General features: G+C 36.8%; 1 protein-coding gene across 2 annotated transcripts in view; it reads left to right on the top strand.

Moving 5' to 3' along the window:
• THSD7A (thrombospondin type 1 domain containing 7A) overlaps positions 1-13,334 on the top strand; it is a 437,882-nt gene that overhangs the window by 320,049 nt on the left and 104,499 nt on the right. For both annotated transcript variants that reach the window (XM_042967298.1, XM_042967289.1), the window contains one exon: positions 11,155-11,349. In XM_042967298.1, the coding sequence (XP_042823232.1) occupies positions 11,155-11,349 (195 nt within the window). The remainder of the gene's footprint in view (positions 1-11,154; positions 11,350-13,334) is intronic.

Here is a 13,334-nt window from a genome sequence, read left to right as displayed (position 1 = left end):
TTTTTTAATTAAAAATTAAATTAAAAATTATTGAGGGCCAAAAGTATCTCTAACTCAGCTATAAATAATTTTCAAAATATGAACTATAACATTTAATACTCATAATTACACATTGGCTTTTCCTGAGTTTTCTGTATTTCCTCACAATCTTAGCACTTTAACAAATTGTTAAGTCAGATCGGTAAAATTGTTCTTACTTATACCTTATAAGGTATGGTAAGCAAGTCCACTTATAAGCAGAATTAGGGGAAAATAATAAAGCACATTAATTCAAGTTGACTGAAACACAGTGGAGCACCTCCATTCTTATCACGGTGTGGAAGGAATGGTCAGCTACTCCACTGAAAGGAGGTGAGGAAAGTGGGCATGGTATTGTTAAAATAGAGAACATTTTTCAACTATGTACCAGACACTGAGCTAGGAACTTAATTTTTTAAAAACTCATTTAATATGCATAATAATACTGATGAGGTTTGGGAGTGGTGGTAGGATTCAGAGCCAATGATCAAGAAAGAATTCTTGAAAACATCTTTGGTGCAAAAAGGTGATTTTATTAAAGCATGGGAAGAACCCACGGGCAGAAAGAGCTGCCACAGGACCCTGAGGAGAAACTGGTTATATACTATGGAGTTGGAGAAGGTAAAGTCTAGGGAAAGTTTCCAAAGGGATTTTCATATGCTAAAGAAGACTCACAGGATGCTGGAGACCTAGCTATTGTCAAGCTAAGGTGGTTTTTCCTTCTAGCAAAGTATTAACATTAAGACAGTAGGGAGTTCCTTTTCTGTCTGCCTCAACTATTTGTCATTGAAATGCAGATTATAAGGAAACTTAATTTTATCTGCCATTTCCTTCTTACCTTTGTTCCCCACATCACTATGGAGGAGAGGGTGATACTAGGGACTCTAGGAAACTGAGTCTGTAGGTTTCTGGAAATTAGGCTATTGATAAGATTGCCATTTTCTTATAATTTACTAAGACATTTGTAAACCAGTGGAGACCCATGGCCTGTATGACTGTGATCTATCAGTTAATCATTTGTTTTCTTTCCTTTCCTTTGTTCTTGGGCAGTCATGAGTGCTTGAGGAATATCACACCATATCCCCCCTGATGGGAAGTGGGGGTGCTAGCTTGTGCTTGGCCTTCAGCTTTCCTTATGGTCCCTCATCTGTACCATAAAATAAGTACTATTATTAGCCTCCATCTGTAGATTATGAAACTGAATCTTAGAAAAAATTAAATCATTTGCTCCAAGGTACATAGTTAATAGGTGATAAAGCTAGAATTTGAACCAGGGAAGTTTGACTTCTCATTACTAAAAGGGTAAATTTTGACGAGGTGAAATTAACATTGTAGATAATTTCAAACTCAAAAATAATTAAGAATAATGAAGCCGCAAGAAAGAACTAGTCTAGAATCTCTAGAATAAAAATATGCAATGAACAAATCTGGGAGAAATAAGAACAAATAAAACTGTTTAATTTAAAATCATGCCAGAGATAAAGTTATTATTTGAATTTTCTGGAGTTTCCATAGTGCTTTTAAAAACATGAGTCTCAGTTTACTTTTTAGTCACTGAAAATAAACAAGGCTGGGTAGTCTGGGGCTTTCAGGCAGACACACAAATAGATAACAGGAAAGTCATAAAAATGAAGTATTAGTTTCAGTTAAATGAAATTAAGTAAACACATCTCACATTTTTATTTCAAAACACATGTGCTTTCAGTTATATGCTTAATATATTACACACATAGAGAGCATGCATAAAAAATGTGTCACGATAGTTGATACTAAGCCATGTGCCTGATGTCAGATTTTGCAAAATATAAACACGCCCTTTTTCCTTTTTTTCAGCCCAATCCCAAGTGAAGTCCTCAACCTGAATTATTAGGAAAGTAAATCATGGATGTAGTGATAGTTGTTTGCCTACACGTACGGTTTAAACTAGGAGTACCTAAAATTCAAAGAAGCATAAAATTGCAGAGTTGTGATTGGATTTAGCACAAAATTTTCATCATTTATTTCTAACAAATGTTAGTTACTATACTTTGTTAGAATGGGCTTCAGCTCAAAAATGAAGTTAAAGGTTGTGTTAATGACCATACCAGGACATAGATTTGGAAAGTGGATGCTGCTGGGGAAAGGAAGGCAGCTTTTTTTTTTACCTCAGGGTCACCTGATTCATTTTGCAGTACCATGAAGGAATGAAAACAGACAGAGACTTCAAGTAACACAACAAAGATGAAAGGGAAGAAAACATAATGAGAATATAAAAGATACACTTATTGGAAATGGAAAGGTTTTGAAGAAGATGATGAAAGAGCAGGAAAATCCTAAAAATAATTATAGTATAAAGATTCTAGATTGCTTAAAGGTATTTAAAAGTTAGTAGGTGAATACATAGAATTTTTTTAAGACGAAAAGAGAAGATTAAGCTTATGGTAATAAATTTGATGTGAATTAGTTTCAAAAACTGCACCGAACAGAGTTGCTCTCGAAGACTTTATTCTAAACTATTACAATAGAACTGAAATCAACTGCAAAGAAACAAAAGGCAGGAATGTTTTTAAGTATTGGGTGAATTAGTGAGAAAGCAGTTGAGGACCACAGGGAAGAAACTGATGAATGGGATGTGTTTGTTGAGTACATTCAGTTACTCCTGAGTTTGCAAATACTATTCTCAGTGAGTAGGCCAAGTCTGTTTGCTAACTGCCACCCATTGAAGAAGTCTGAGACCTACTATCCTACAAAGACTGAGGTAACAGGGCATTATCTCCTTTGATGTTTCCATGTCTAAGAGATGGTTCCCAAATCCTAGAGAAAGATATTTCCTGGGCTGTAAGACTGAGAAGAGATTAGAATAAATTTACATAAATTTCAAAGGGGCAGAAAAAGAATTTAAAATTGCACGTTTTTTTTTTTTCTTTTGTTTTTTTTTTTTTAAATAAATGTCTTAAGAAAGGGAAGGTCAGGGACCTAGAGACAGGAATGAACCTGTCAGGTTCAGACAAGCTAAGGGTAATGTTAAGGCCATCTTGATCAGGGTCTAATAGACTAAAAGTTGAAAATCTATAAACACAAGTGGCCTTTTCAGAAGAGAAAAGCATGTCCTGGGATTTCTAATCCATTTTCCCCCCTCACCCAGCAAACATTTGCTGCAAACCTCTTTAGTTTTGATAGTAACTGAACCAAAGACTTCAGATATAAATATATTGAATAAGACAAAATCCCTGACCAGAAGGTTCTCATAGGCTAATTGGAGGTAAAGGTGAGGAGGTAAACAATTATCAAATGTCTTTAAAATGATATGTCTACAGTGTTGTGCGAACAGAGAGTGTAGAGCACAACTCCCTCTGGGGAATTTGAGAAGGTTTACAGTCCTAAAAAGTGACTTAGCAAGAGGGTGGGGCAAGCAGACATGGAGAACACTGTACACCAAGTAGCAGAGGAATGAGAGAGCAGCATTTCAGTTCCTAGAGAATCAAATGGCTTTCTCTGGATAGGATGTAGGGAGAACGTGAGGCAGTGACAGAAGATGAGGATTTCCTATATCCCACTAAGGAATTTGACCCTCAGCTAATAGGTTGGCTTATGTTTGCATTTTAGAAACATATTTTGGGGGTCAGAATGGGTGATGGGCTGCAGGGGAAATGGGAGACAGCAGGAGGTTGGAGGAAAGTACATAATTGCCTAGAAGAAAACATGGGGTCAGGTGATGCTTAGTATATTGAATAAATCAGATTCACTACCTGGATGAGACAGGTGAGGGAAAGCAGGGTTTAAAAATTATTTGGAAACTTCCCATGAAAGATGAAGAGATAGGAAGCTTCTTTTCAACAAGAGGAACAAAGGAAGAGTTATAAGACTCCATTCACTGGTCTTTTACTTGAGTAAGCTGAGAGTGATTCCAGACTTATATATCCTACAGTTGTTATAAAGTTCAGATAAGATGGTTATATGAAAATGCTCTCTGAAAAGATCCAAGCAAATACAAGACTTCATTCTTTTCCCATCTCATTTCTTTTGTGAATTTATACTGGCTATCAATAAATATGTAAATATACAAATAATGAATGCCACTATCAGAAGTCAATATGAATTTTTAAGATAATTTCTGAAGAATACAAAAGACATCAACAACTCAATAATAATTCTCAGAATTGCTATAGAGTTTGTGTAAGTCTGCCAAGGAAAATCTATCCCAAAAATATGGTACTAGAGGCTTTCTAAATAGTGTGCTTTTTAAAAACCTTGGCTCTGTGTCTGGTTTCTCTCTGCTTTAATGTCTCCTTTCTGTTTATGCCCCTCTCAGGTCCATTACATTGGTAAGTTTCAATTCATCAATGCCTTCTGGAGGTACACTGCACATAGTACTACCATGACTGTTGAAAGTCAACTATCACAATCTGAACATTTCTATGATTAAAACGAAATGAGAATAATGCAAGGAACATTAAGGAATAGTGCTGAACATGTATACACCTTACATTAAAATATAATTAATTATATTTTTACTGTATTAATGTTGTGTTCTTTGCTCATCTCCTAAGCTATAAAAACCTTGAAACTATAAAAACCTTCATAAACCAAGATTTATCTTTTATATAACGTTTAAGCTCCAGTACAATGAATGTAATAAACTTTCAGTATATACTTTTACTAAGAAAAAGAAGTGTATCGTCTGATCATTCTTCTCATTTTGTTTTATTTTTATGGAAATTGTCATGAATTTTTAGTGTAATTACTTCAAACAGATGTTCAATTCTCTTATCCTCATAATAGGAACACAGTAGAATGAAAGGAGATATTTCAGAAGAGTTCATGAAAGAGTTTGGTGAATTTCATGAAATAGACCAAACAAGGGGAAAATTTGGAGGTTACTTTAAAGATGTCAAAATACATGTTTAAATTGATTAAATGATGAATTATTTTAAAAAATATTCTTAAAACTGTATTTGTGAAGAGATAGGAAGGCACCCACTTAAACATTGAAGTCTTGTTTTGAGTTCATAAAAATAGCTAAACCCAAGTGTATTCATTTTATTTCTCAACCTTTTATATAAGTTTATATAAGTTTAAGCCAGATATGCTTTAGTTAAGCTTAGTTAAGGCTTCAAAATAAAGCAGAAGTTTTAAATGTAGACAATGGTTCATTTACTTCTTTCTGTGTTATATAATTCATATGAAATACACATTTTTGTAGGTTTAGTTAAGGTATATAGAGCTTCATAGGTGGAAAATACAAGTCTCATAAATATAAACCAATCCTTTAAAACTTTTATGTTGGTAAATGCATGCCAAAAACAATATATAGTATATTTAATATACAAAGGCAAGTGTGAGGATTCTAAAAGTTTATGACTTCATGTTTAGTACCTAGCTAAGAAATCATCCCCAGAAAGACTACAAAAAGCAAACCAGGTTGCACTGGTCTTCACCTACATGAAATGTAGAACCACATCATTCACTATTATGATCATTAGATCTGTCTGCCCAGATTTATTTGGATGCACACTCAGATAATCAAAATCTCGAAAGGTTCTATAATGGGGACATATGGCAGTTTAAAATGTGATAAGAGTAGGGTAGTAGATATGGAAAAAGAGAATTTCCCAAATGCTCAGCAGTAAAATTTTCATTCTTCTATATGGAAAGAATTTACATGAACCTGATATTTGGATATGTACATAGATTCTCTGAAATAATGTCATGCAAAACAGTTCTTATCTAATTAAAATAGTGTTTATCAATCAAAAACAAGTTTTAATGTGAAGAGGAGGGATGAAGTTATTTTCTGCAGCACTAATAAATAGTGACTTTATTTTCCGGGTCGCTTTTCATATGAACAATAAGATAGAAGTTACACTCATAGAAAGTGGAAAGACAAATTATGGAATTACCTGTGATAGCCATAAACCCAACTTTTCTTTCCTCCATAATGTTTCCCTGATGACTTGTGCCTGGAGTGCTCCTGGAGATTGAGCTTAAAAGAGCACACTTCAGGGGTGCCTGGGTGGCTCAGTAGTTTAAGCATCCCACTTTGGCTCAGGTCACGATCTCGTGGTTTGTGGGTTCGAGTCCCACATCAGGCTCTGCGCTGACAGCTCAGAGCCTGGAGCCTGCTTCACATTCTGTGTCTCCCTCTCTCTCTGCCTCTCCTGCTTGTACTCTGACTTTCTCTCTCTCTCAAAAATAAATAAACATTAAAAGAGACAGAGAGAGAGAGCACACTTCCTAAGGGTTCCAGTTAGTGGTCAGTTAGTTGAGTTGATTAAAGCACCTGTCAAAACCAAAGTCAAGGATCTAAATAATTTTATATTTTCACGGATCCATTGTAATTTTTTCAATGGCTATAAACCAAAATAGGTAACCTTGGACATGTCAACATGCATACTCTTTGTATTTGACACAGTATACCGCCACACCTATGCTTCACTTTGCACTGAGAAACAATTTAGAGTGCCAGTTTCTTGACATCTTTGTAGATAAAGACTCATCCATTAGTAACTCTCTTGGCATCCCAAGTTCTCCATACTACCATGCCACTTAAAAAAGTTGATTGGGGGGAGCCTGGGTGGTTCAGTCGGTTGGGCAGCCGACTTGGGCTCAGGTCACGATCTCGCGGTCCGTGAGTTCGAGCCCCGCGTCAGGCTCTGGGCTAATGGCTCAGAGCCTGGAGCCTGCTTTCGATTCTGTGTCTCCCTCTCTCTCTGACCCTCCCCCGTTCATGCTCTGTCTCTCTCTGTCTCAAAAATAAAAATAAACTTAAAAAAAAAAGTTGATTGGCACGGTGTCTGGGTGTCTTAGTCCGCTGAGCTCTTGTTTTAGGTTCAGGTCATGATCCTAGGGTCGTGGGATCAAGCCCCATGTTGGACTTTTCACTGTGCATGGAAACTGCTTAGGATTCTCTCTCCACCCCCCTCTCTTTCTCTCTCTCTCTCTCTCTCTCTCTCTCTCTCTCTCTCTCTCTCCCCCTCCCTCTCCCTCTCCCTCTCCCTCTCCCTCTCCCTCTCCCTCTCCCTCTCCCTCTCCCTCTCCCTCTCCCTCTCCCTCTGCCTCTCCCTCTCCATCTCCCCCCCTTCCACACCCCCACCCCCTGCAGCTCACATGCACACATGCACTCTCTCTAAAAAAACTGTAGATTAGAAGTTGACTAGAAAACATTTAAGATCTCTGCTTCTTTAGTTAAACTTCTGCTCTTTGAAACAGTAAGCTTAAACTTTCTGATCTTCATTTTTTTCCCTTTAAAGTAAAAATTAGATGTTAATATCGGTATCAGAAGGTCATTGTAGGGATGACTGGGCAGCTCAGTCTGTTAGGCATCTGACTCTTAGTTTCAGCTCAGGTCATGATCTCACAGTTTGTGGGGTTGGGCTCTCAGCTGACAGCGTGGGATTCTGTCTCCCTCTCTCTCTGCCTCTCTCTCTCTCTCAGTAAAATAAAATAAGCATAAAAAAAAGAAGGTTGTTGTGAATGGTCCAAATCCAGTTACATAATAAATGAATCATGGGGATGTAATGTACAACATGGTGACTATAGTTGATAATTCAGTAATGCATATTTGAAAGTTACTAAGAAAGTAGATTTTAAAAGTCTTTATCTCTTGAGAAAATTGTAACTGTATGTGGAAACAGATGTTAATTAGACTTATTGTGGTGATTATTTCACAATATATACAAATATTGAAGCATTATGTTGTGCTCCTGAAACTAATACAATATTATATGTCAATTATACCTCAAAAAAAGCTCATTGTGACAATTAGCTGAGATGATGTATATAATATTCATAGTACAGTGCTTGACAAAAGATGGGCAGTCAGTAAGTATTCACGGAATGAATGTTTTCCTCTAAGTACACCTTATATGAAGAGAAGTATAAAAGGAAGTTCCACAGAGAAACAATTGATGTTAGGTATGTAATCCAGATGAATTTGTAGCTGCCCCTTTCAAGAGGCAGTATGGTGCTATTCAAAACACAAGAGGAGTAAGGCAGAAAAATCCTAGAATAGTGCTTCTCAGATTTTATGTACATGCACATCACCTGGGGATCTTTAGAAAATGCAAATAATGATTCAGTGGATGGGGTCTGAGAGACTGCATCTCTAGCAAACGGCAGCTGGTGCATATGCTGCCTACCCACTGAATACACTTTAACCAAGTCCTAGAGCACTTGAATGTTTGGCAAGTTAAGAAATACTTTACTTAAATCCATGTTATTCTAGTCCAGCATTCTGTTTCCTGATAACAACAGGTTAAAATTAATTCATTTGTTCATTTAAGGGAAGATTATTTTGTGCCTGTTTTGTACTAGGCACTGTTTTAGTTTCTGAGTATAAAATAACAAGAGAGAGAAAGATCCTGTCCTCATTGGGCTTTTAATCTAGTGGTAGGGTCAGAAAATAAACTTGTAAAAAATTAATTAAAAGTTTCCCATGGTGATTAAAGATGTAACAAAAGTAAAATGAAGTCACTGTGAGTTTGTGTATGATCAATTAAGTCTCCTCCAGGAAGGAGACAATTGAACTAAAACCCGAATATTGAGAAGTAATCTCTGAGGAAGTCTGAAATTTTCATACAAAATGAAGAGACGATGCCAAGGCCCTGAGGCAGTGATGAGATTGATCTGTAGGAGATGAGAGGAAAAAGCCATAATGGCTAGAACATAATGTAATTATTTGGATGCAAGACAATGATAAGCAACTGGGAGCAATCAGGGTCAGGGGCTTACCTGGCAAAGCTGGGGAGAGTGAAGTAAGGGCTGAAATCTAAGGAAATCTTGGAGGTTGGATCCAAGGTGAGTCTTAATAGCTTTGCAGAGGATTAAAATGTACTCTAAAAGGGGGGTTGTCTAGGTGGCTCAGTCACTTGAGCATCCAACTTTGGCTTAGGTGATGGTCTCAGGGTTTGTGAGTTGGAGTCCCGCATGGGGCTCTCAGATCCTCTGTCCCCTTCTCTCTCTGCCCCTCCCCTCTCCTATGCCAGCATGTGCACTCTCAAGCACTCTCCTCTCTCACTCTCAAAAACAAACAAACAAACAAAAAAGAGACATACTCTAGAAGGATTGTGCCTGGCCAGAAATACACCTGGCTAAGCAGAACAAGGTGAATGAAAATGAGCTAACATAAGGTATCGGACAGAGGTTGTAAAAAAAAAAAAAAAAAAGAAAAGAAAAGAAAAGAAAAGAAAAAAAAAGAATAACTTGTAAAGTAAGAAGCGTTCAAATTGTGCATCCCTTAAGTTTATGCTATATGAAAGAGAAATATATCATTTATGCTAATGCAAATTAATCTTATAACACACATGTAGCACAGTTCAATTGTTGCAGAATGAGTTAAATTTTTCTGAGTAGAAATCATTAAGTAACTATTAGAGAAGAAATAAAACTGTAATTCCTGGCTGACTGTAGGCTGTAGCCCCAAACTTGCCTGACTTTTCACAGGATACTAGAAATGAAAGTAAAAGAGAGTAGATGGAACATTAAAAGTGGCAGTGAAGAAAATAAGACATGCAAGTCCCCTCTTGCACTCAAAAAAAGTCTACTAGGAAAAAGAGTCATCATTATTATGTAAATTGAAGAATATTAAATGGCTTGTACTATAATGATTTTTGTACTGAACCTTCAGTACCTATAAATCTACAGTCTGTCTTCATAGTGTTTTACTGGGAGATAGGCCAAACCCTAAAGCCAATAAAAGCAGAATTAAAAGAGATCACACAGATCATAGTAACTAAAGAAAAATGAACGATATAATGATGAGTCCAATTGTCGTTTCAGTGAGTCTTACTAGTGAGCAAATCTAATAATTTAAAACCTTGCAAAGTAATGGCTGTTAACATTCCACTTGACTTCTGATTGTGTCTAATGATTTAAAGCCCTGAAAACTAGTAGCTATTAACATGTTAGGGCATTTCCAATCGATGTTTGATTTTTTGTCTTGTTTTTCAAATATATGAATAAAAGGCTGTACATTAACACGATGCTCCTGACCTTCCATTAGTGACAAACAGCTCTGAGTTGTTTTTCTAACAGCAAAGAAGAATAGCACAATCAGTCACTCTTTCTCCCCTGAAAGCATAATGGCCCAAGGCACACGTTCTGAGAGAGTCATCTAGAATTATGGTCATATTTTGTGGCAAAATAGTAGATGAAATTTTGGTTGTTTGTGTTTCGTTTCACTCTGTTCCATTGACGTCATTAGCACCTGACATTAACCAACTAAGCCATAGAGTTCATTTCATCTTCTATTTTGGTCATTTTTTGTAATTCTTTTGGTTATCTTTGGCATTTATTAACCTCAACAACATTTTTTTTCTCATTGGCCTTTTGTATATCTCATTGTATTCATTCAACAAATACTAAATGAGTGCCAGTCTGTAGAGCTCCCAGGGTAAGGGAGGGAGTGGAGTGAGATAAAGCTGGGAAGAGAAACCACAGCCAGGTCGTTTGAGGTCTTATAAAGTATTAAATTGCTCATCTCTATCTTAAGAGCAACAAGAAACTTCTGAAGAGTTTTCAGCACAGGAGTGATAACATCTTCTGCCATTTGCTTACTCTGTCGTGTTTCTCCCCCTTTCCCATCAGGCCCACCTTAAGTAGTGGGCTTATAGTGTTATCCTATTATTCACATTTCCTGGCTATTGCCAACTAACAAAATATTTTTTTATGAAAGAAAAAGGTTGCCAATCATACAAAAATAAACTCCCTGTGAAACAGAGAGTTTGCAAATAGAGATACCTGAGTTGGTTCATGAGAACATATGGTACATGTTATGGATAGAGTTGTTATCTGTAAATGATGACTCATTTCCAGCAATGCCATAAAGAGGGGAACATAATTCATTGATGCTCCTTATTGCAAGGTTAATATTATAAATACAAAAATCACTTACCAGGTTGGTATCTGTAGTATAAAAACACTTTCAGCGCTGTGCTTGATTGACACACCTAAGCTTCTGATAATAAAAGAAGCTCCGCTGAAGGATATATATTTACTCCTAGTGTTCTTTTAACATCTGGCTGTAGTACGCTTTGTTTTAGCTTTGTTTTTAACTAAGAACAAAATAACCTCATTTATCTTGGTGCCCATCTGGTTGCAATTGCTCATTTTACATTTATTTAAAAAATGATAGATTGTTCGTGGTGATGTCTTCCCCAGGAGAAGAAGTTGACAGACAGCTGTGTAGAGATGCCATCTTCCCCATCCCTGTGGCCTGTTATGCCCCATGCCCAAAGGACTGTGTGCTCAGCATGTGGTCTGCGTGGTCCTCCTGCTCACACACCTGCTCGGGGAAAACCACAGAAGGGAAACAGATACGAGCACGATCTATTCTGGCCTATGCCGGTGATGAAGGTAAGGTTGGCCACCAGCTTCACGAGGGATTTGGATTCCTTCCAAAAGTTGGCGTGCCCCCCCAACCCTTTTTTTTTTTTGTCTTCCCTGGTTGAGGTGATGCTCTACAAAAATCTTCCGGAGATCTACTTCCAGAATCCCAGAAATCAAGGAAATTTAATATCTGTTAACATATTTAGCAACTTACTCCCATTCCCCAAAGTTAATCTTGAAAATAGATCCTTAATAAAAGAAGAAAGACTCTTAAAAGTAAACTCACATTGCCTTTCCACCCTCCTAATAATTGCTTTCCAGTTTAAATGGTAAACCTGGGAAGAAGTCTGAAAGAGGCTCCCCAAATTCCAGATGTCAGGTTTGATTATTTTTCTCTATTTCAGTAGTCAGTTTTTGCTTTTGAAATCTCATTCTACCTTCTCATAAATAGGCATATATGTTCAATAGTAAAGGTGGGATTTTTATTATTTGGTTTTTATGTTTGTTTGTTTTTAGAGAAACACTAGCACAGCTATTGGTTGACTAAAAATTACATGTATTGTCTGCCATTCAGGTTACTGAACATAGGTTCTAAGATCCAGAAGTCTCATATATGTAGACTGCGTTCATTTAAAAAACAATTTTTTAATGTTTATTTTTGAGAGAGAAAGAGAGAAAGCACAAGTGGGTGAGGGGCAGAGAGAGAGAGGGAGACAGGATGGAAGCAGGCAGGCTCCAGGCTCTGAACTGTCAACACAGAGACTGACACGGGACTTGAACTCACAAACCGTGAGATCATGACCTGAGGCAAAGTCAGACGCTTAACTGACTGAACAACCCAGGTCCCCCTGATTGTGTTCATTTTTAAAATAGGCTGCTCCTTAATCACCTCATCCTACTGGGGAAATAAAACATGCTGTGTTATAAATTCATACATGACTTGTATAAGCTTTATTGTAGAGAAATACAAGGCTCTTGGTAATTGTCTCTCAGGCTTACATCCAAATGCTAATTCGGCCTCTGTGTGACTGGGTGATATGTTATACTTAATGTTGCCATTCTTGAGAATATCATAGGAGTAAGGAAAACATAGAAGTCATCAAGTTCTATCACATTAAGGCATGTTCTGTCTCAAGAATATAGGCACATATTATTGAAACATTATCAAGCTGAATGAGTCTTCTCCTCGTTCCCATTTAGCACATGTAAATAATGATTTCTATTTGTAGCATGCATGTGTTTCTCTGTGTGTATACCCCCAAATAATAGATTAGGGAGGAATTTTTATGCTGCCAGTTTTATTTTTGTATTTGTGAAACATTTTCGTGATGGAAACCTGACGGTGTTTTCCTTTGGCCAAACTTGCTGTCTGTGAATATAATAGCTATGCAAAAATATAACTACCTTGGTCTTAAGACATGAGAGAAAAATTTAGCATGTTTGACACAGTCAACCCGTAGGAAAATTTATAATTGTCTTTAAAGTGTCCAAAAACCTTTTCCAGTCACCTTAATATAAATTTAACTGTTTGCAACCCCCTAAAATAGTGTATCATGGAACCAAACAAGAAGATAGAACCTTTTAGAAAGTCATATTCCTTGTCTTGTCAAACAATAACTCTAACCTTGTATAGATTATATTCGGACTTCAAACTCTATCAGCTCAGATTATGTCTTGGACTTCATTAGAATTAGATCTGTGGTCACTGTGCTTCCTATAAATCTATTATACTCTGCAGACACTTGCTGTGTGACTAGTAATGAGTGACTTTTTGCCCCGTGAGTCACATGGCAGAGATTTTGCCATGCTTGCAGAACTCACCAGATCATTATTTCTATAGACATGATGCTTCACACTGAAAGGTCATGAAATGCTTTAAAGGCAGAAATTTATGATTGCTCTTTGGTATGTATCATCTTCTTAGTTTGAAAGGGTGAGACTTCGATAATTTTTAATTAAGTCTAGTAGCTGTGTCATAAGCAAGCTGTGCTGGAAAATTATAGATGTTTATA

This window comes from Panthera tigris, chromosome A2, assembly GCF_018350195.1.
Source record: "Panthera tigris isolate Pti1 chromosome A2, P.tigris_Pti1_mat1.1, whole genome shotgun sequence".
NCBI lineage: Eukaryota > Metazoa > Chordata > Mammalia > Carnivora > Felidae > Panthera > Panthera tigris.
This window is presented reverse-complemented; position numbering and strand designations above follow the sequence as displayed.